Raw genomic sequence first — 21,168 nt, 5'->3', positions numbered from 1 at the left:
TAGATAATGACTCAGGCATGGTCTTTATGATTTCATTGATGGATATAAGTTACTTAGTCCATGACTTCAGTTCCAAGAGAAATATATTTTTCCCATGGATACTTTTATGCATATTCATAAACATCAGACCTCTCCTCTATATCAGATGCTGGGCATAAATAAAGCACATGCTTGAAAGATGTTATATATATGAACAAACAATTACTCACATATTTACAAATTCTTAGATCATTTACAAAGCAACAACCTTCTCCATCCATGGGAAAATATCTGATGAATTGAGGTGTTTGTATATTTTTTTCCCAAACATCATTAATTTTCCATGTATTAGAAAAGGAAGAGTATATAGTTTTATAGTCAGGTTTCCATTGCTGGCAGAAATCACCCAACAAAGAGGAGCTTGTGGGAAAAAAGGGTTTATTTTGGCTTACAGACTCAAGGGGAAGCTCCAAGATGGTAGGGAAAAACTAAGGCATGATCAGAGAGTGGACATCATCTCCTGGCCAACATTGGATGAACAACAGCAACAGAGAGTATGCCAAACACTGGCAAGGGGAAACTGGCTATAATACCCCTAAGCCCACCCCCAACAACATACTGCCTCCAGGAGGCATTAATTTCCAAAACTCTACCAGCTGGGAACCTAGCATTCAGAACACCTAAGTTTATGGGGGACACCTGAATCAAACCACCACTTTCTGCCCTGGCCCCCATAAACTGATAACCATCCATGATGTAAAATGTAATGCATTCAGTCCAACTTAAAAAGTCCCTGTAGTTTTTGTCAATCCTAATGATGTTCAAATATTCCCATAATCCATAACTGAGCCATTATACCAAAAAAATACCCCCAAAATTCACAGAATAAACATTCACACTACAAATATGGCATTGGGTATAGCAAAGAAATATTCAACAAATACAAGATTTAAAACAACCAGAGCAAATATCAAACTCTGTAGCTCCAAGTCCAACAACTGTAGTCAGTGACAAATCTCCAAGTCTGATAATTCTAACCAGCAGCAAGTCTCTGGAGTTCCAATTCCCCCCCTCCAGCTAGGCTACTCACAGAACTGGTAAACTTCATCTGGGGCCAGAATCTCTCCTTAGAAGCTGTCTCATGGTCCTGGTATCTCCACAGGGTCTCCACTGCAATGCATGGCCCATCCTCATGGCTCCATTGGGTCTCCATGCAGTCAATCCTTAGGACACCTGCTTCACACTGTCCATGGCCATTTCCAAAACACAAGACCATGCTACAAATTCTATGACCCTCTCTTTCCTGCATTTCTTATACTCCATAATACCAGGTAGGGCGCCAATTTGTTAATACAGGAGAGAATAAAGCTGACTTTGAAGAACAAGGCACTCATTGACCATTCAGCCCCCTTCAAAAGACTTTGCATTCTTTCTGTGTCCCAATGAAGGTCAGTTGGCCCAATCATAGTTATTGTAATCTCTCAATTGCAGCTGAACAAGCAGCAGTTTCACCCAAAGATTTCATTTTTTCTGTGCCGTATCCTTCTGCTCACACCAGTCCATTTCTACACAATGCAACTCTGCACAAATTGTCCAGACATGGGCATAACAGCAAGCCTCTCACACAAACTGCTTCTAGCCCAGTCCAGGCAAAGCACTTTTTCACTCTCATAAGCCAAACCTCACAGTCCTTTGATTTTATTGCCTTCAGGTCTTTCAACTGTGACCAGAATAGTCCATCAAGCTGTACTTACAGCCCTGCAAGGCATCTCTTAGGTCAAGATTTCAAGTCCTTCCACATTACTCTCAAAAGTTAGCTCCAAAAGGCCGAAAGTCACACAGTCAGGTGTCTAGCAGAAATAAACCCACTTTCAGTACCAACTTTACTGTTGCAATCAGGTTTGCATTGCTGGTAGAAATCAACCAAGACCAGCTTGTGGGAAAAAAAGGTTTATTTTGGCTTACAGACTCAAGGGGAAGCTCCATGATGGCAGGGGAAAACATTGACATGAGCACAGGGTGGACATCACCTTCTGTCCAACATCAGGTGGACAACAACAATAGGAGAATGTACCAAACACTGGCAAAGAGAAACTGGCCATAACACCCATAAGCCTGCTCCCAATAATACACAGTCTACAGAAGATGTTAATTCCCAAATCTTCATCAGCTGGGAACCTAGCATTCAGAACACCTAAGTTTATGGGGGACACCTGAATCAAACTACCACATATAGCAATCATATGTAAAAGTTGTTTCCTTTTTTACCATCTCAACATCTTTGGGGCCTCTTTGGTGATTTTTGCATCCAAATACAGGAATGATTAAATATTTTCTATCTTTCAGCCTTCTATTCTGGGCGATTGGCCTTCATTCATTTATGTGCTGCATATTGGTAGGGGTAGGTAATTTCAGATTCATCAGGTAACTGACAGGACTGATTTGCCTTGATCTTGTTTCTTGCTGAGTCCTGTTACCTGAATCCCATTACCTTAAGGGAAACTTGGAGCCTCAGTTTCACCTCATTCTTTATGACCTCGTGCTGGATGAACTGGCGCATCTGAAGCACCTTGGGGCCCTTGAGTATTGGGGCAGGAGTGCTTATTAGTTGTTTGGACCCAATGCAGAGGCCCTTCCAAATCTGAGTGCCAAAAGGAGGTCCTGGAGTTTTTTTCTGTCAACAAAAAGTACAATAATTCACCAACGAAATCAGATGCTTTAACAATGTTATTACTTACTATTTTACTGGGTAATTATGTAGATACTATGCCAGCAATAGTAATGGGAATTCTAAGTCAGTGGGGCTTGACTTTGAGAGTTCTGGTCACTCACCCCAAAAGTTAAATGGAAAAAATAATGGTTATGTAGGAAGGGCTCTATTATTCAGTGTCGCCACTACTGGGAAGCATGGGAACAAGCATCCTAAGTCCTGTTTTCAGAGCTAACAAGAGCTTTGGGTCATAGTGAATAAATGAAAGGAGAGGAGAAAGAAGTTTACACCCTCAGGTAGCCTTGGTCAAAAAGTGGTCTTGCTGATCATTAGTTCAAGATCAGCCATGTAGGGCTTTGTGGACAATAAGTGAGTTGCCACTGCCTGGAGGTAGTCTCCACTTATCACAAGATGTTCATGGTCTGACTTGTTGCTCTTGGAATCCAGTATGACTGTAGGATGGCTAAGAGAAAAGGATAAATCATAAAGGTAAGCTAGAATTTGTTCCTTCAGGTTAGGGCAATGACTAGAGCTGTCTAGGTGCTGTTCTGGTAGTATGGAACAGGATGTTAGAAAACCTAGTGACTAACAATCATTTATAATGTTATGACTGCAAATTTCAAATATATATGTGATGGCTAATCTTGTTGTCTTAATAGGATTGAGATCATAATGGAAGCAAATCTTTGGGTATGTTTGTGAGGGAGTTTTTAAGATAGACTGACATGGGAAATCTACTCTAAATGTGGGTGGCACCAGTCCACTATGCTGGTGTCCTGAGCTGAATCAAACATAAACAGTATGCTGAGCACCTGCTTTCTGACTATGGACCCAATCAAACTTCTGCCTCACACTCCTGCTATCAATCCCATCCCTGCCATGATGAACTGTATCATCTTGAAATTAACTCTTCCTTAAGCCTTCCTTAAGCTGTTTTTGTCTAGCATTTTGTCACATCAATCAGACAAGAAACTAATACAATATCTTAGCAACTCTTATCTTCATGCCTTTTGCTTTGAAGGGAACATTGCCAGTTTAAAGGAAAACTTGTTTAAATAATTAGCATGTCTAGAGAAGACTTAAATAGACTCTGACCCCAATTTAAAGGTAGCAAGAGAGAGATACAAATGGTGGTGTATGCCTTTAAAGATTTTATTTAGCTTTTAATTATCCACTGGGAGCTGAAGGACCAAATGAAGTCAATGCCTTTATTTCCCTATTGTACTTGATAGGAATTTTATGCCCTCATAAAAGTGAGCAAAGTTCCCATTTGTGTGTGGCTTCTAGTAACTCAATATTTTAAAATCCTGTTGCATAGTATTTTACTGGGTGTCATTTAAGGAAAAGTTAAGTAACTTGGCACAAGGTAATGCAATCAGTAGTCTATGGCATATGTATGTGACTATTGCTTAACACCCTCAGGTAGGCCAAGACATTATAATTATAATTATAATTCATAGTCTTTAAGTTTTTGGTTGTATCTAAACTTTCTATAAAAAGATTCTGACATAAAAGTCATCCCATAGATCTACGCAGTTTCTGAGCTGACTCTGGATGGAGCCCATCTCCAGAATCTTCTCAGGATCTCTTGTAAAGGAATGTCTGCTTAAGAGTGAACTTCTTGGGCTGGAGAGATGGCTTGGCAGTTAAGGCACTTACCAGCAAAGCCAAATGACCCAGTCTTGATTCTCCAGTACTCACATAAAGCCAGATGCACAAGGTGGCACATGTGTCTGGAGTTCATTTGCAGTGGCTGGAGGCCCTGGTTTGCCTATTCTCTCTTCCTCAAGTAAAAAAATAAATAAATAAATAAAGTATTTTTGAAAAGAAAGAAAAAGAGTGAACTCCTTCTGGGCATGGTGGCGCATGCTTTTAATCCCAGCACTTGGGAGGTAGAGGTAGGAGGATCTCCAAGAGTTCGAGGCCAGCCTGAGACTACATAGTAAATTCCAGGTCAGCCTGGACTACAGTGAGACCCTACATCAAAAAAGACCCCCCCCCCACCAAACAGTGAACTCCTATCTCTATGTCATCCTTGTGCCTGGTTTTCAGGATTCATGTCCTTTGCTGCTCTCTGTCTTCAAGTGCACCTCTTGTACTTTATTTAAACACATGTAGCCTACGACATCCACTCAGCAGATCCAAGTTCATGGTGTATGTGCATCAGAGAAAGAGAATAAACTTTATTCATCCCATATATGATATATTTTTCTTATCATCATGTAGCACCTTCACCTTGGGTGGAGTGTTCGTGTGCAATTTAGTGGCCTTGTTCAGTTTCCAGGAAGGATATTGTGGTCCAGCAAGACTTGGCCCCAAATCCCACATAATAAGTAGTAACTCATGATATGAATTCTTGATCACTTTCATTTCCTCAACTTGTTTGTAGACACCAAATTAAAACATAGGGATGGAAGAGCTTTCTTATCTTGTTCTCATAATTGTCTTGCTATATTTACTATAGGACATTGAAATTTAAGCTGAAAAACTCTTTCTTCACTTAACATAAATATCCTCTCTGTGGACATTACTTATGAAATGTTATACATACTACATAAATTGACAGCAAGAAAAAAATGGTAAATCTTGTAAAATATAGAATTTCATAAGTTTTTTCCAAGACATATTCTTTGGCTAAAAAACTTTAGGTTGGAATTTTGCTAATCTGACATAACCACAGTATTTACTTCGTAACACTGAAAGTAAAAACTCTTGTTTAATCCTTCACCTTATTTATTCTTATATGTTCAGTATACACACACATATGTGCATATATATATATATATTTATAATGTAATATAAAATACAAAATATAAAATATAAAATAAAAAATGTATATATGCATATATATATATGTGAATTTTTTTCAAAGTAGGGTCTCGCTCTAGCCCAGGCTGACCTGGAACTTACTATGTAGTCTCAGGGTAGCCTTGAACTCACAGAAATCCTCCTCTTACCTCTGCCTCCCAAGTGCTGGGATTAAAGGCATGCACCACCATGCCCAGATCAGTTTGTATATTTTTATATATAAGGAAAATGAGGAGAATGAGAGATTGAAAATTTTATTTTAAAATTGAAAAGAAATGACAGAAAGAGATGGCATGCATTAGTGATTTCATGATAGGAAAGGTATACATTGTATTGCCCAGAAAGGCTATTTAAATATTATAAAAATGTGTTCAAGTTTGCAATATAAGATACAAAATAAAACTGGCCAGGCATGGTGGTGTAAACCTTTAATCCCAGCACTCAGGAGGCAGAGGTGGGAGGATTGTCATGAATTCAAGGCTAGTCTGAGACTACATAGTAGATTCCAGGTCAGCCTGAGCTAGAGTGAGATCCTACCTTGAAAAACAACAACAACAAAAAAAAAAAAAAAAAAAAAAACAAAACCCCCTGAAGTTAGCCAGGTAGGCATGTTTCTCTATGATTCTATTGCTATAGCTACAGGTGTTGAAAATCTTAAATACAAAACTTCATAAGCCTATTCATGGACAATATACAGAAGGATGAAAATATATGAATATATGGAACAAGACCTAGCCTTTGATTCATTGATGTATTGATATTTAAACAAAGTTGCTTTGTAGCAGAAAAAGTATACCTCAACTGAGGGAAACTTTTCCCATGACCTTGACTGGAGATTAGGAGGAACAATTGTATCTAACTCCTTCTTCATTAGCCATGGTGATGCTTCATAGAAAGGGCGGAGGACTGTGATGCTTAGGGCACCTGGATCATAATGGGTTAGAAAGTTATTTCTCCAACAAAATTATTCTTATAAATCCAAAAGGTATTAGTATTAACTAAACTCAGTAAACACTTTGAACTCTTTTTACACAAAAGATTAGTCAGATACACTGATTATAAATGAACACTTTACAGTCTAACAAGATGAGACTGTGAGTGAATATAACATCTAAAAACTGAATTTCAATCACCCAGAAGTATTCACTGGCACCGTACTGTCCCTCAACAATCACACCTGAGCTCTTCAGGTCCCCAATAAATTGTTTCAAGTCTATCCACATCTTCCTTTCCCATAGACCCTACATTACATCATGCACCATAGAGATAGCTCTCTTCTGAACTATAGCAACAGCCTTTCTACCACCAATACTCTGAGAATAACACAATCCTCTCCCACCTGCCAGCTTAACTAGCTATACTCATTCATAATTTTTAAATATTTTTATTTATTTGCAATGAGAGAAGAAAGAAAGAAAGGAAGGAAGGAAGAAGGAAGAGAGAGAGAATGAATTTATTAATATAGGTGCTTCAGAGCCTCTTGTTGCTGCAAATGAACTCCAGATGCATGCACCACTTTGTGCACTTGGCTTTACATTGTACTAGGGAATTGAAATTAGGCTGTCAGATTTTTTGTAAGCAAGTGTCTAAACTGCTCAATCATCTTTCCAGCCCTTACTCATGGTTTTTAAAAATATTTTATTTATTATTTATTTTAGAGAAAAACAGGCAGATAGAGAGGATGGACATATCAGAGCCTGTAGCCACTGCAAACAAACTCTAGATGCATATCCCATCTTGTGCAACTGGCTTACAGAGAAATCAAACCTGGGTCCTTAGACTTCACAGGCAAGGATTTTAATCACTAAGTCATCTCTCCAGCTCCTCATTCATGACTTTTTTAAATGTTTTATTTTTATTTATTTATTTATTTTACAGAGAGAGAGAGAGAGAGAGAGAGAGAGAGAGAGAGAGAGAGCCAGGGCCTCCAACCACTGCAGACAAACTCTAGATGCATGCTCCCCCTTGTGCAACTGGCTAACATGGGTCCTGGGGAACTGAACCTGAGTCCTTTGGCTTTACAGGCAAACATTTTAACTGCTAAGCCATCCCTCCAGCCCTCATTCATGATTTTTTTTTTTTTTGGTTTTTGTGAAGTAGGGTCTCACTCTAGCTCAGGCTGACCTGGAACTCACTATGTAGTCTCAGTGTGGCCTTGAACTCATGGTGGTCCTCCTACCTCTGCCTCCCCAGTGCTGGGATTAAAGGCATGTGCCACCACGCCTGGCTGATTCATTTTTTTTTAAAGCTCTTCTCTGACTTTCCGTTATCCCAAAATCAAAACACTTATTTCTCACTCTGCCTCCACTTGAACCATTGCTCTCCTCTAGCTTCAGCTACCTTGGCCTTTCTCGGTTCTGCGATACTGTATGATTTTTTCTTTGTGTGTGTGTGTGGTTTTTTTTTCCCCCAAGAACACACTCTTTCTTACTTGAATTAACCCTGCATACATACAAGCTCTTGAATCAAGTGTCCTCAGGAAGCTTTCTAGACGACATCAAGTTTCTTTGTCAGATGTGCTCTTGTTGAACAATGCTCCTTTTCTCTGTAGACTTTTTCCCAATTTATAGTCACAAGTCATTTGTGTGATTGTATACCTAATGCCTATTTCTCCTGTTAAATTACAAGTTCTATGGAAGCAGTGTATGTTTGTTTTAGCTCACTACATACTATAGAACTCAGCAAGTATTTCATTCAAGACAGGTTGCCAAGTAGATGCTAGTTAAATGAGAAAACAGCAATTTGAGAATTCTTGTCTTCATAAAGTTTTAATGTTTTTTTTCATTGTGCTGGGTTACATAAGACCATTGTCATGCAAATATATAATGATGTACTTTATGCATGTCCTCGCATGCCCAGCTGCTCTTCCTTCTGGCCCCTCCAACTCATTCATCCTTTTGTTCCGAATTTCACTTCAACTTTCATGTCATCTGTGCGTGCGTGTGTGTGTGTGTGTGTGTGTGTGTGTGTGTGTGTGTGTATATATATATATATATATATATATATATATATATATATATATATATATAATGTTGCTATATAATAATCAAGGACCCACAAATGAGTCAGGGTCTTGCTATGTAGCCCAAGTATCTCCCAAATGTAGGAAGTATAGGAACGGGCAACCATGTCTGGATTCCTCACACATGCACTGTATGTACATGAACTATGTGGCCAGTTATTGACCCAGTCTCTACAGGCTCTTACTGTATTCAATGACCATACATCATATTCAAAATGATCAAAAAGTGATTTCAGCTGGGCATGGTGGCACACAGCTTTAATCTCAGCATTCAGGTGGCTGAAGTAGATGAATCACTGTGACTTCATGACTAGCCTGGGTCTACAAAGTGAGTTCCAGATCAGCCTGTGTGAGACCCTACTTTGAAAAGAACAAAACAAAACCAAACCAAAAGGTAATCCTATGAGAGCTCTCTTATTATTTCTAAGCAGCATGGAATTAACTCACAGCTAAGAACTGAGGAGTAGATCTGCTATAATGAGACAGAAACTCATTCTCAGTTTATACAGCTTGATGCTCAGATGCAGCATGTGATGAACTTCAGTAGCATATGGCTGCATCAAGGAGTGGCAAAAAGAGCAATGTGGACCAGTGGAGAAGGTGGCAGGGGCAGATGATAAGATGCCAGGTGGCAGAGGGACAGGGAGCTCCTAGCAGCATGCATTCCTACCTGGATGTTCCTGCACAGGCTCTTGGAGAACCAAAGTTGTTGACTCTCCATAGGCTAGGGACAAGTATTCCTCTATGTCACTGTCCCGGAGCAGTTCTACTCCTGAACCATCAGCATAGATCACAAAAAACCTGTTTGAAGAAAGAAAATTCTGAAACTTTGAAATATTCAGTTATAATAATTCTTGAATTTCAAATGAAAAATAAGTCATAACAAATTCATACTGTCATTTTACCTGGGAACATGTTCACCATAGATTTGCATATGGTTCTTTTCAAGATGAATTGATGATAAACTATCATAGCCCTTTGTTTTTACATTTAAGTCATCTTCTAATTTTTTCTCAGATAACACAGTTGATGCAGTACCATCAGCCAGGACCTAAGAGAGTAGGCAGTAAGAACAACTCAAGGAAAAAGTAAAATGTCATAATGTTTACACATCTGGTGATTCAATCTGAGAAGGCAGGTGTGTTATTTTAATATATGCAGAAAACTAGTCATATTTATTTGTCATGTGTTTTTACTTAAGTATAAATTTATTTTTTTTTAAGGTAGGGTCTCACTCTAGCTCAGGTGACCTGGAATTCACTATGTAGTCTCAGGGTGGCCTTGAACTCACAGCAATCCTCCTACCTCTGCCTCCCAAGGGCTGGGATTAAAGGTATGTGCCACTGTGACTGGCTATAAATTTCTTTTTTAAAAAGATTAAAAAATTTTTTTGTTTATTTTTATTTATTTATTTGAGAGTGGCAGACAGAGAGAGAAAGAGGCAGACACAGAAAGAGAATAGGAATGCCAGGGCCTCCAGCCACTGCAAATGAACTCCAGATGCATGCACCCCCTAGTGCATCTGGCTAACATGGGTCCTGGGGAATCGAGTCTTGAACTGGGGTCCTCAGGCTTCACGGGCAATTGCTTAACCACTAAGCCATCTTTCCAGCCCTAAAAAGATTTTTTTTTTGAGTGTATATATGTGTGGTATGCATGTGTGTTCACATGTTTGAGGGCACACATGTATGTAGGTACATGGGTCTACTTGCTCATGTGGAGGTCAGACATTGATGTCTGCTGTCTTCCTCAATGGCTTTCACTCTATATACTGAGGCAGGGTCTCTCACTGAACCCAGAAATCGCTGATTTGGCTAATTTAGCTAACCATCTTATTCCTGGGATCCCTGTATCTGCTGGGATTACAAGAAGATATCCAAGCTTGCCAGGTTTCTATTTGGTTCCTGGGGATTGAAATTCTGGTTTTCATGCCTATGTGGCAAGTTCTTTATCCACTGAGCCATCCACAGTCTCTTGAGTATAAATTTTATTACTAAAAGTAAAAGTGACCTATCCACATGCACTGTGAATAAAGTGGAACACATTGGGAAGAAAGTGACTAGGGTCAGGAGGGTTTCAAAATCTTACCCTATGAGGACAAGTTCAACAATAGGGGATTTAAGCATTGAGGGGATGGGCACTTGTGTGATGAAAATCATGATAGAATAAAAGATCATTGCATGAAGAAAGCTGAGACTCAGGTGCAGAGTTAAGGCTCATAGGTAGAGCACAAGGGAAACAGATCAGCATTCACATGATGAACAGTGATCTTGGTATCACTGCTGTCTGGACCCAGCCATACTCTACATGGATGTGGCATAGGCGATGCTTCCTGAGGATGTGTCTGTTTTGGAAGCATGGTTGGTAGGGATACCGACATTTTGACCTGGAGGGCATATATTTTCTCCTTCAGTTCTTTGACAACTGAAATCTGTCAGTTTGAACACAAGCTGTGAAGTTTTAGTTCCTTAGCAAAGAAAAACACAAGCTGGAGCAGGACTTGTCTGCACACCAAAACAAAGTTAGGGATTCTGTGGTCTGTGTCCAAATCTTAAAAATGCCTTCATACCTACTAGCCAATGGAGGATATTCTACTCTTGGATAAGGAGTGGAAATAAAAGATGAATATCTAGAGCAGAGGTTGGTCAAGGGCTAGAAGTTAATATTTCAGAACTTGCAGGGCATATAATCTCTGCCACTACTACCCACCTCTTCTATGGCCAAGGAAAAGTAACAAAGACAAGTAGATACACAGAAGAGCATTGCCATGTGCCAGTGATAGTTTACAGAGTGACAGTGGAATATGAATTTCTTGTAACTTTTATGTGCCTTAAAATATTATTCTTGTTTAATTTTTTAAAAACCATTTAAAATGTAAAACAAGACATTTTTAGATCATGGGTTGTAAAGAGCATGAAACTATGTCAATGCCTGACCTAAGGTACAGGGACAGTGACCATGTAGGGCACTGCCAGGCACAGGCTGGAGCCTTCTGGAGAGGGGCCTGAGCTTCCACGCATGGCTAAGGACCCCTAGGCTACAGGAGGCTACTCCCTCTCCAAGCCCAGCACACCTGAACTTATGCTCTGCCCCGAGCCCTATAACCTTTGGCCAGTTGTCTAGGAAACTCCTTATCAGCCAGCAACCTTCACACAGTCCTGAGACCCTAGATCATCTGACACCCCCATTGCCTATGTGATAGAATGAATGTCCCCATATGCTAATTAGGCATCAGAAATGAACTTGGTACATCCAATCCCCTTATGTTTCCCCCACCCTCAGATGCTTATAAACCCATTTTCCCTGACAATAAACTGAGAGAGCTGTTCAACTATCTCCTGGGAGTGTTTCTTTCATCATGCACTCACCCACCTGGGTTGCATGGGAGACTTGGTGGAGGGGAGGGGGGACCATGGCTGGGCCGTGAAGGACACAGGAACCCACAGGTGGTGCCTGAACAGGGACATTATGAGATGGACAGGGTAGGTGAATGCTCTCCCAGAGGGACTGGGAGACATTGGCCTATAAGGCCTTGCCTCCACGTTTTTGAGGGCTGGCAGGTTTCTTTTTTCTCCTTTATTTTCGGTTTGCACCATTGCAAGGGACCAGACATGATGAACTGGCAACCGATGTGTCTTGTCTGAGGCCACTCTTCAGTATGACTGAAGGCCAGCCATCCTCTGCCTGGACCTCGACAGCCGGTTGGTTGTTGGCAAAAACCCTCTATCTATTTTTCTTTCCTCCATCAGACGGGAGCTATTTTTCTTTTTCCTCCCTTACTTTAATATTGTCTCCCAGCAAAAGGAATTACAGATTTGTAGATTATGGGCTCTTCTGAAAGTTAAGAGAATTAAGCTCTCCAAAAGGAGGCTGGCTCCTTTTGTGACCTCCAGGTCACCCCCTGGATTTCTAGACAACCAGGTGGCCCAGACATGTGCACCCACATAGCTTATCTGGCTAGGAAACAAAAAGTTCAGGAAGGAAATTTCCCCTCACTCCCTTTAAGTGGTGAAACTACAAGCTGGCTTTGCAAGCGCTCCAAAGTTGCTCTAGTCAGTCAAGCAGTGGGCTCACACGTGCCTGGACAATGGTGCCTCGGCCTGTGCATGCTCCTTGTCTCCGCCTCTCTCCTAGTGGCTCCCCGCAGGCCCCCTCTTTCCCAAGAGCCCCCCCTCAGTGGGTCCCCTCCTTCTTCAGCGGCCTCCTGGTGGTCCTGGAGGCCCCCTCCTGGCCAGTAGCAGTTCACCCCCTTTTCCCCTTCAGGACTTCGCAGTTGTCTTGGCCAGTCTTAGCCATTACCTCCACAAGTACTACACCTGACTGTGGGGTGAGTGCCTAGGGAGCTGGGCGGGGCTGATCTAAGGTGCATGCCAGCCCTGGCCAGCCTCAGCAGCGCCAGTGGCAAGAAACAAAAAAAAGGTCATGTCTAACTAAAGCCTATAGTGAACTGAAGTTTTACATAAAGAATGTCATAATTTGTTACATGATATCATAAATATAATTACTGAGTTTATGTTCTAGGTCAGCTTCAATTTACATAGAGGATTCTTGAAAACAACAGAATTCTCTCTGAAGTGGTAACTTATAATTTTTCAGGTATTTAAAAATAATAATAATCATAATAAAAGACTGTAATGTCCTGATACTTAAAAGAAGGCAACTGACCTGACTTCTAGGCCAGCCTGCTCAAGATAGCAACAAAATTTGCCTTAGTTACTCCTCATAAAATCATTTCCAAGTGTGCTATTGGTATTAATGACATAAAATTGTTTTTAGACTACTTGCTTGTCAGTGAGTAATAAGAGTAATCAATTTAGTGTAGTTTGTCTTAATAGCCTTATAAGAATGATGGTTAATAATGGGGTGAGATGAATTGATTGAAGGAACTGGGAGAGAATTTTTCAATGTTGGGACATAGAATGTTCATTAAAATGATTTTTGTGTGATACTTAGATCAGAATGGTAAAGTATGTGGGTAAAGATGTGCATGTGTAGGAAAGGATTTTTCAGGCTAAACCTAAACACCATGTCTAAAGTTGGAGATTTTTCAACTGTTTACAAACTCGTAAGGAGCAAAAACTAATCTTCAGGCTAAAGGACAGGCCTCGCCCTCTTTGATGCAGGTCAAGTTATGTCTCTGCCTGTCCAGCTCTAAGCCAACCAGAGCTGAATGCCTGCTCAATATTTCCATCATCAGGAGAAGTTGTGTCAAGACACCTGCTCTCCTATGGTGTGAAGGGCTAAGCATCCCCATATATAAATATTTCATCTCACACTTATTGTTCCCCAGTTTTGATTGATTCACAGCTATATCTCTACAAAAAAAAAAAAAAAACAAACAAAAAACTACAAACTGCCTGTGCCAACCACCAGTGCCAACCGAAAGAGATCTTCATCCCTCTGCTGGTGGGCCTCAGCATGACACTGTCTCTGGGTGCCTCTAGTGACCAAGAGCCTCGAATCTCTCCAGAGACAATTGACTTTTCTTGTGGATGTGGTACTTCAAAACTGTCTAGCTTTAGACTTCATTACTGCTGAACTTGGGGGCATATATGGTCTTGGGACAAAAATATTGTTTTCTTTGTTAAGGAATCAAATGTTGTTAAGCTGCTTTACTGCTATAAGCCTGAGGACCCCACCACCTGGTTCTCTAGCCCTTTAGTTACTTGGCTTCTCCTTAGTCCCTACCTTACTATAGGAACCCTATTGCTTGTAGCCCCCTGCCTCATCAAATTTCTCAAATAACAAATAACTAATATTGCTCAGGTTGCTCCTAATCATGTTCTCATACACCACCTAATTCTATCTGGACCTATGGTAAATTATAAAGAACTCATTTGGGATGTCACTGCCCCGTTATAAAAACAAAGGGGAGTTGTTGGGCACTGCCAGGCACAGGCTGGAGCCTTCAGGAGAGGGGTCTGAGCTTCCAGGCATGGCTAAGGACCTGAAGGCTACAGGAGGCCACTCCCTCTCCAAGTCCAGCACATCTTAATTTAGGCTCTCCCCATAGCCCTGTAACCTTTGGCCAGTTGCCTAGGAAACTCCTTATCAGCCAGCAACCTTCACACAGTCCTGAGACCCTAGATCACCTGACACCCCCCTCTCCTGCCATTGCCCATGTGCTAGAATGAATATCCCCATATGTTGATTAGGCATCAGAAATGAACTTTGTAATCCAATCCCCTTATGTTCCTCTCCCCACCCTCAGATGCTTATAAACCCATTTTCCCTGACAATAAACTGAGAGAGCTGTTCAACTATCTCCTGGGAGTGTTTCTCTCATCAAGTGTTCACCCACCCCGGTTGCCTGGGTGCCTTCAGGAGTACCATGGCTGGGCCTGGAACCCACATGACTGTACCATTAAGGGACAGAAACAGAAGAGAGTACAATACTAGTGCGAGAAATAGACACTCACTTCAAAAAAGACACCTTCTATGGGAGTCCCCTCCCCAAGTCAGCTGTCCCCAAGACCACGAAAGTCAGCCAAACAACCCCTGTAGGCAAAGCTTCCATTTCCGCATCTGGTACAAAGGTCCCCAAATCTTCCCTTCTTTTATCCCAAAGACTGCATTATTTTTATATTTTAGCTAATTAAATGAGATGATGAGGCCAAACTCTGATTCAGAGTAATGCCCCAAACCCTGCCTGTGTTAGGGAATATAAATAACACCAGCAGAAGCCCTTGTTATTGTGCATGCTTGCCAGAACTCTTTAAAAAGGCTGGAGAGATGACTTAGTGGTTAACCACTTGCCTGTGAAGCCTAAGGACCCCGGTTCAAGGCTCAATTCCCCAGGACCCATGTTAGCCAGATGCACAAGGGGCCGCATGCAACTGGAATTCATTTGCAGTGGCTGGAAGCCCTGGTGTGCCTATTCTCTCTCTCTTTCTCTCCCTCCTTTTCTCTGTCACTCTCAAATAATAATAAAAAAAGCTATGTACCCTTCTGCATTGTTACCAGTGTACTTTGGACTGTATGATCATCCTCAAACCCTAGACTCATTTCTAACAACAGCACAGCCAAACCTCTCTCAGAGCCCCTTGTCCCCATCAGCCAGATGTTTATCATGATGGTCATCTCCTTGCCCCAGAATTGCCAGCAGCTTGTGTTTGCTTTTTTTGTCCTGAGCACAGACCATCCTCATGTTATTCTTGTGTGTGCATGAATTTATGTAGTATTCATGCTTATGCTTGTCCATCCATCTCTCTCTCTCCCCCTCACTTTCTCTCTGTTTAGGCCACAGATTGACATTGGATGTCTTCCACAATTACTTTCACTTTAATGATTTTTTAAGACAGGGTCTTTCACTGAACCTGGGACTCACTGACCCCACTAGAGCAGCTGGCCAGGAAGCCCCAAGAATTTCTTTGTCTCTGCCTCCCCAGCACTGGGATTATAGGTGTACACCTCTATGATAGGCTTTTATGTGGATGCTAGGGATCCAACACAGGTCCTTATGCTTATATGGGAAACAATTCACTTACTGAGCTATTCTCTAGCCCCTTATCTCCATCCTGTGGTGGCATTATTTTTCAGATGTCCTTCTACTTCTGTTCAAATTATCTAGTTATCTATTAGGCTTTAATTTTTCTATCACAATCATTAAGCTTATTATGCCCCATGGAAGTACACAAGAGTCAAGGAAAAAAAAATACTCAAGCTCATGTTTGCTTGGCTAAAGAATTGGTAGAAAATGTGGAAGTATCCCAAGGCAAAAAATTAAGAATCTCTGTGGAACCTGTTTAATGTTAAGTATCTCAATCAAAGCCCTGGGCTCTGTTTTGTTATGGACAGAGTACCTTACCTGAAAAGTGTTTCCCTCAGGATCCAGGACCTCACAGATCACCTCTGAGGTGTGCTTCATGATGTACCTACTGGCTCTCAGCTGCTCACGCTTTTGAAAGGGGTGGTAGATATTACTACTTGACTCATGACAATATGTAGCTGAACAGTCCCTGTCAATATAAAGACAGCCTGTGTTTGGGGGTAAAACCTGGAAAGAGAAAAAAAAATTAACATTTGTATGCAATTTCGAGGGACTTGGAAAATCACTCTAAGAAAAATAATGTTCAGAGATTCTAGTTTCCAGAACAAAAACTTTATTCAAGAGAGAGCCTATAGTTTGGAAGGGACTGCTTGAGAAGGAGGTGCACTGAATAAGTAAGATGTAATGTCCTTTTTAGTGGTTTCAAATAATATTCTCCTTTTGACATTTTTATATATGCATATAATGTATTTCAAACACATCATCTGCCTTCTTCCACACCTTTGTGTATGTAGAAGTAGAGTTACTGGTCATATGACAACTATGTTTGTTTGTTGAGAAACTGTCAAATTGCAAAACATGTATTTGTATCAATAATGTATAAAGGTTTTGATTTTCTTACACCCTGTCTCATGTTTGTGATTATCTTTGATTGCAATTATTTTAGTGTGCATCTGACTGTGGTTTGGCTACCCTTTCCCTAATGACAAAAGGACTGAGTACCTTTCCATGACTTACTTTCTGCTGCATATTTTCTTGGAGAAATTAAAATCCATTGTCCATTTTAAGATTGAGTTACTAGCTGGGTGTGGTGTCACATGCCTTTAATCCCAGCACTTGGAAGGCAGAGGGAGGAGGGTTTCTGTGAATTTGAGGCCAGCCTGAGACTACATAGTGAATTACAGGTTAGCTTGGGCTAAAGCATGATCCTACCTCAAAAAAAAAAAAAAAAAAAAAAGATTGAGTTACCTGACTTCTTATTGCTAGGTTTTACCCTATACACTAGACTATTTTCAGCTATGTGACATGTACATAATATTCTGTAGTTTATCCTTTATTTTCTTGGGATATTCTACAAACACAAAATCTTTAAATTTTGGTGAGGCTTATGCTGTTGATATCATTGCCTAAGCCTATGTCATAGATAATTTGACATATGTTTTCTTTCATCTCTCTCTTTCAGTACTTTCTCCATCCCATACAATCTACCCTAGATGAAGGAGGAAGGAGACTTAAGACTGAGGCCAGAGGTGGCAGAGTGAAATGAGGCAGGTAGATAAGTGCTTTTGCCACCTCCAGACCTAGCATGTGAGAGATCCTCAGTAGACACATTTGGGCCCATCTCTTGACACAGAGCAAATAAAGCTTTGTAAACAAGTAGGACAATGCTTTTCTGGAATGGACTAACAGGAATAAACATAAGTGATACATGTGATGTAAGATCAGGTGAGTAAAGAAAGCAACAGCAGTGTTTATTATAGAAGTGTCACTGTACCATAGCAGCAGAATGCACATGATTGACACTATTCATCTTCTAGCTTAGACCTACCTGGTACATTCCCTGTGGCTTTGCAATAATAGATGTTCCATCACCAAAGGTGGCACAACAGCTACTATCTTCACAGTTGGTAATAACAGTGGCATAGTGTAAACTTTCTATCCGCATACACTTCACCTGTCTGGTGATAGTCCTCATACCTTCAGCTACAAACAAATGCAAGGATATCAGATCCTATAGGATACATACATTGTGGGAGATGGACTCAGCTATGGATTGGCTTGCTGTCTTGCAGCTATTTCAATTCCCCATGGAAAAAGCATGGGTGTTAAGAACGCTATAAGGCTGACACTCTTGATGTCTGTTCAGAATAGATCTCTGAAGACCCATTGTCAAAATTGATTGACACACTCTCTTATTCTCAGTGTTTATATTTTGAGACATTGAAAATATCCAGTTTTTTAAATTAAAAAGTTGAAAAGCATAAAATACATTTTAACCACCCATGTTTTTGTCAATGAAAATTTACCCTTCTTAATTACTATTTTGTCATATTTGTCTCAGCATTTATAATATGTATATATTATAAAAATATGCATTTTACACTATGTTATATAATATATATAATTATATATAATATATTGTATATTACATAAACAACATATTATAAATAGTAGGTAAAGTTTATATTCCCTCTTATAACTAGATTTATTTTTTCTTGCAGATCATTTTTATACCTTTATATAAATATGTATCAAGAATGATATATGGGCTGGAGAAATGCCTGAAAAGCCAAAGGACCCAGGTTTGATTCCCCATGACCCACATATGCATGAGGTGGCACATTTGTCTGTAGTTCATTTTCAGTGGCTGTAGGCCCTGGCACACCCATTCTCTCTCTCTCTGCCTCTTTTTCTCTCTCAAATAATAATATAATAAATATAATGAGTTGAAAAGGAATAATATATATTTGTGTGCTTTAAATTTACATGAATTATATATTTGTGGTGGTTTGATTCAGGTGTCTCCCATAAATTTAGGTGTTCTGAATGCTAGGTTACCAGCTGATGGAGATTTGGGAATTAACACCTCTTGGAGGGAGTGTATTGGTGGCAGACTTATGGGTGTTATAGCCAGTTTCCCCAAGCCAGCGTTTGGCACACTCTCCTGTTGCTATTGTCCACCTTATATTGGCCAGGGGGTCCACCCTCTGCTCATGCCATCATTTTCCGTGTCATCATGGAGCTTCCCCTTGAGCCTATAAGCCAAAATAAACCTCTTTTTCCCACAAGCTGCTCTTGGTCAGATAATTTCTACCAGCAATGCCAACCTGACTACAGCAATATTGTTCTATCTAATTATATATAATTACCAAGTCTAACATTTTCTACTTTTCTTTTCAACATTGTTTTGACATCTCTAGCACTCTTTCTCTTTTTATTTTGAAAGACATGGTCTTACTATGTTTTAAAAGCTGGCCTTGAACTCCTGGTCCTTTTGCCTCTGCCTTCTGGATGCTAGGACTCCAGGCATACTCTACCATGCCTGGAGTCTCTGGCAGTTTTGGGATGTGTGTGTTTGTGTGTTTGTGCATGCATTTCTTTTTCTTTTATTGGTTTTTTGAGGTAGGTCTCACTCTGGCCCAGGCTAACCTGGAATTAACTGTAATCTCAGGGTGGCCTCAAACTCATGATGATCCTCCTACCTCTGCCTCCTGAGTGCTAGGATTAAAGGCATGTACCACCACACCCAGCTCACATGCATGCATTTCTTTATCACCACTACATAGTGTTCTTTTTACAAATCTACACATTTTTTTTCTGTCTCTTATGGACACTGATGTTTTCCCAATATTTTAATGATATTGAGTATTGAAAGTAGCAGCCTTGTACAACTAAAACTAGTACATTATATGATATACATGATGATATAAGGAGGGTATAAAGAGCTGAAGATCAAGAGTATATAGTTGCACATACAAGATGAGAAAGTCTAGAGCTCTAATATACAGTGTGAGAACTATAACAATAATATCATACAATGATAATAGTCTATGAAGTAGACACACCCACCTACCTGGATCTGTGAGGTGATAGATATGTTAATTTTCTTGGCTGATCATATTGTTAAATATGCAGATATCAAAATATTGTGCTATGTCTTAACTACATACAATAAACAAAAGTTCACTATTAGGAAAAGGAATAAGTTGGCATTACAAATACTATTTAATCTTTTTTCTTTTTCTTTGTTTTGGTTTTTCAAGGTAGGGTCTAATTCTAGCCCAGGCTGACCTGGAAATCACTATGTAGTCTCAGGTTGGCCTAGAACTCATGGTGATCCACCTACTTCTGCCTTCCAAGTGCTGGGACTAAAGGTATGTGCCACCATGCCCAGTTATCTTTGATTTAAAAAATATATTATTTATTTGGGAGAGTGGGGGAAGAAAGAGAATGGATATTCCAGGGCCTCTAGCCGCCGCAAACCAACTCCAGATGCATGTGCTACCTTGTGCATCTGGCTTTACATGGGTACTGGGCAGTTGAATCAGGGTTCTTAGGCTTTGTAGGCAAGCACCTTAACTGCTAAGGTATCTCTCCAGCCCATGTAGATACTCTTTAAATTTATTTTAGGCTGGATGGCATAATCTCAGATTCTTTGATCAGTTTCCAGTTAATTAACAACTGTTGCTTTCTTTTTCTTACTACCTTTTTAGCAACTAGAGAGATACTCAGATGAGTTCACCTAATTATTAAAATTAAATATGTTAAGGATTACAAGAGACAGGTCTCAGTTTCAATATCTACAATGAAGGGGCTGCATTATCATTTTGAATCATGAATATTTAGTAGTAGAAGTACAGACTATTACTTTGCTCAGTCAAATGCAGCTGTTATTAGCCTTTTCTGTATAGAGGACAAAGAGCATAAGAAAGGGCACTAATATGCTATATACCTTGTTCACAGCAGCAAGGGTCATCATGGCCAAGGCTTAGAATGTTAGTGTTTATCCCAGGTGAAAGGATGAAGAAACCATAATAAAGATACATGATGGGATATTGTTGGGCTTTAATGGAAAAGGCAGTTCTGTCACTTGTGACATTTATGAAACTGGAGGACCTTAAATTAAGTAAGCCAGAAACAGGATGACAAATACTGTATAATCTCACTTGCAGATAGGATTTAAAACATTAGATACACAGTAGAGAGTAGAATGGTGGTCACTAGGGACTCGGGTTGGAGAGATGTTGGTCAAAGGATACAAAATTTCATTTAAATAGGAAGAAGAGCTTTAAGATTGTATATAACATACTGACTATAATAAATAATCATATATTATATTTTGAAATTTGCAAGTAGATTTTAAGAGTTTTAACTCAAAAA

At 40.0% G+C, this 21,168-nt stretch overlaps 1 protein-coding gene across 1 annotated transcript in view; it reads right to left on the bottom strand.

The window, feature by feature from the left end:
* Positions 1 to 21,168, bottom strand: part of Spag17 (sperm associated antigen 17) — a 300,395-nt gene that overhangs the window by 36,479 nt on the left and 242,748 nt on the right. Inside the window, exons 31-36 of the mRNA XM_045137882.1 lie at positions 17,837 to 17,991; positions 16,327 to 16,515; positions 9,425 to 9,570; positions 9,190 to 9,320; positions 6,294 to 6,421; positions 2,471 to 2,653 (exon numbers count right to left, since the gene is read on the bottom strand). Coding sequence (XP_044993817.1) covers positions 2,471 to 2,653; positions 6,294 to 6,421; positions 9,190 to 9,320; positions 9,425 to 9,570; positions 16,327 to 16,515; positions 17,837 to 17,991 — 932 coding nt within the window. The remainder of the gene's footprint in view (positions 1 to 2,470; positions 2,654 to 6,293; positions 6,422 to 9,189; positions 9,321 to 9,424; positions 9,571 to 16,326; positions 16,516 to 17,836; positions 17,992 to 21,168) is intronic.

Source organism: Jaculus jaculus, chromosome 19 (assembly GCF_020740685.1).
Source record: "Jaculus jaculus isolate mJacJac1 chromosome 19, mJacJac1.mat.Y.cur, whole genome shotgun sequence".
In the NCBI taxonomy this organism is placed as follows: domain Eukaryota; kingdom Metazoa; phylum Chordata; class Mammalia; order Rodentia; family Dipodidae; genus Jaculus; species Jaculus jaculus.
This window is presented reverse-complemented; position numbering and strand designations above follow the sequence as displayed.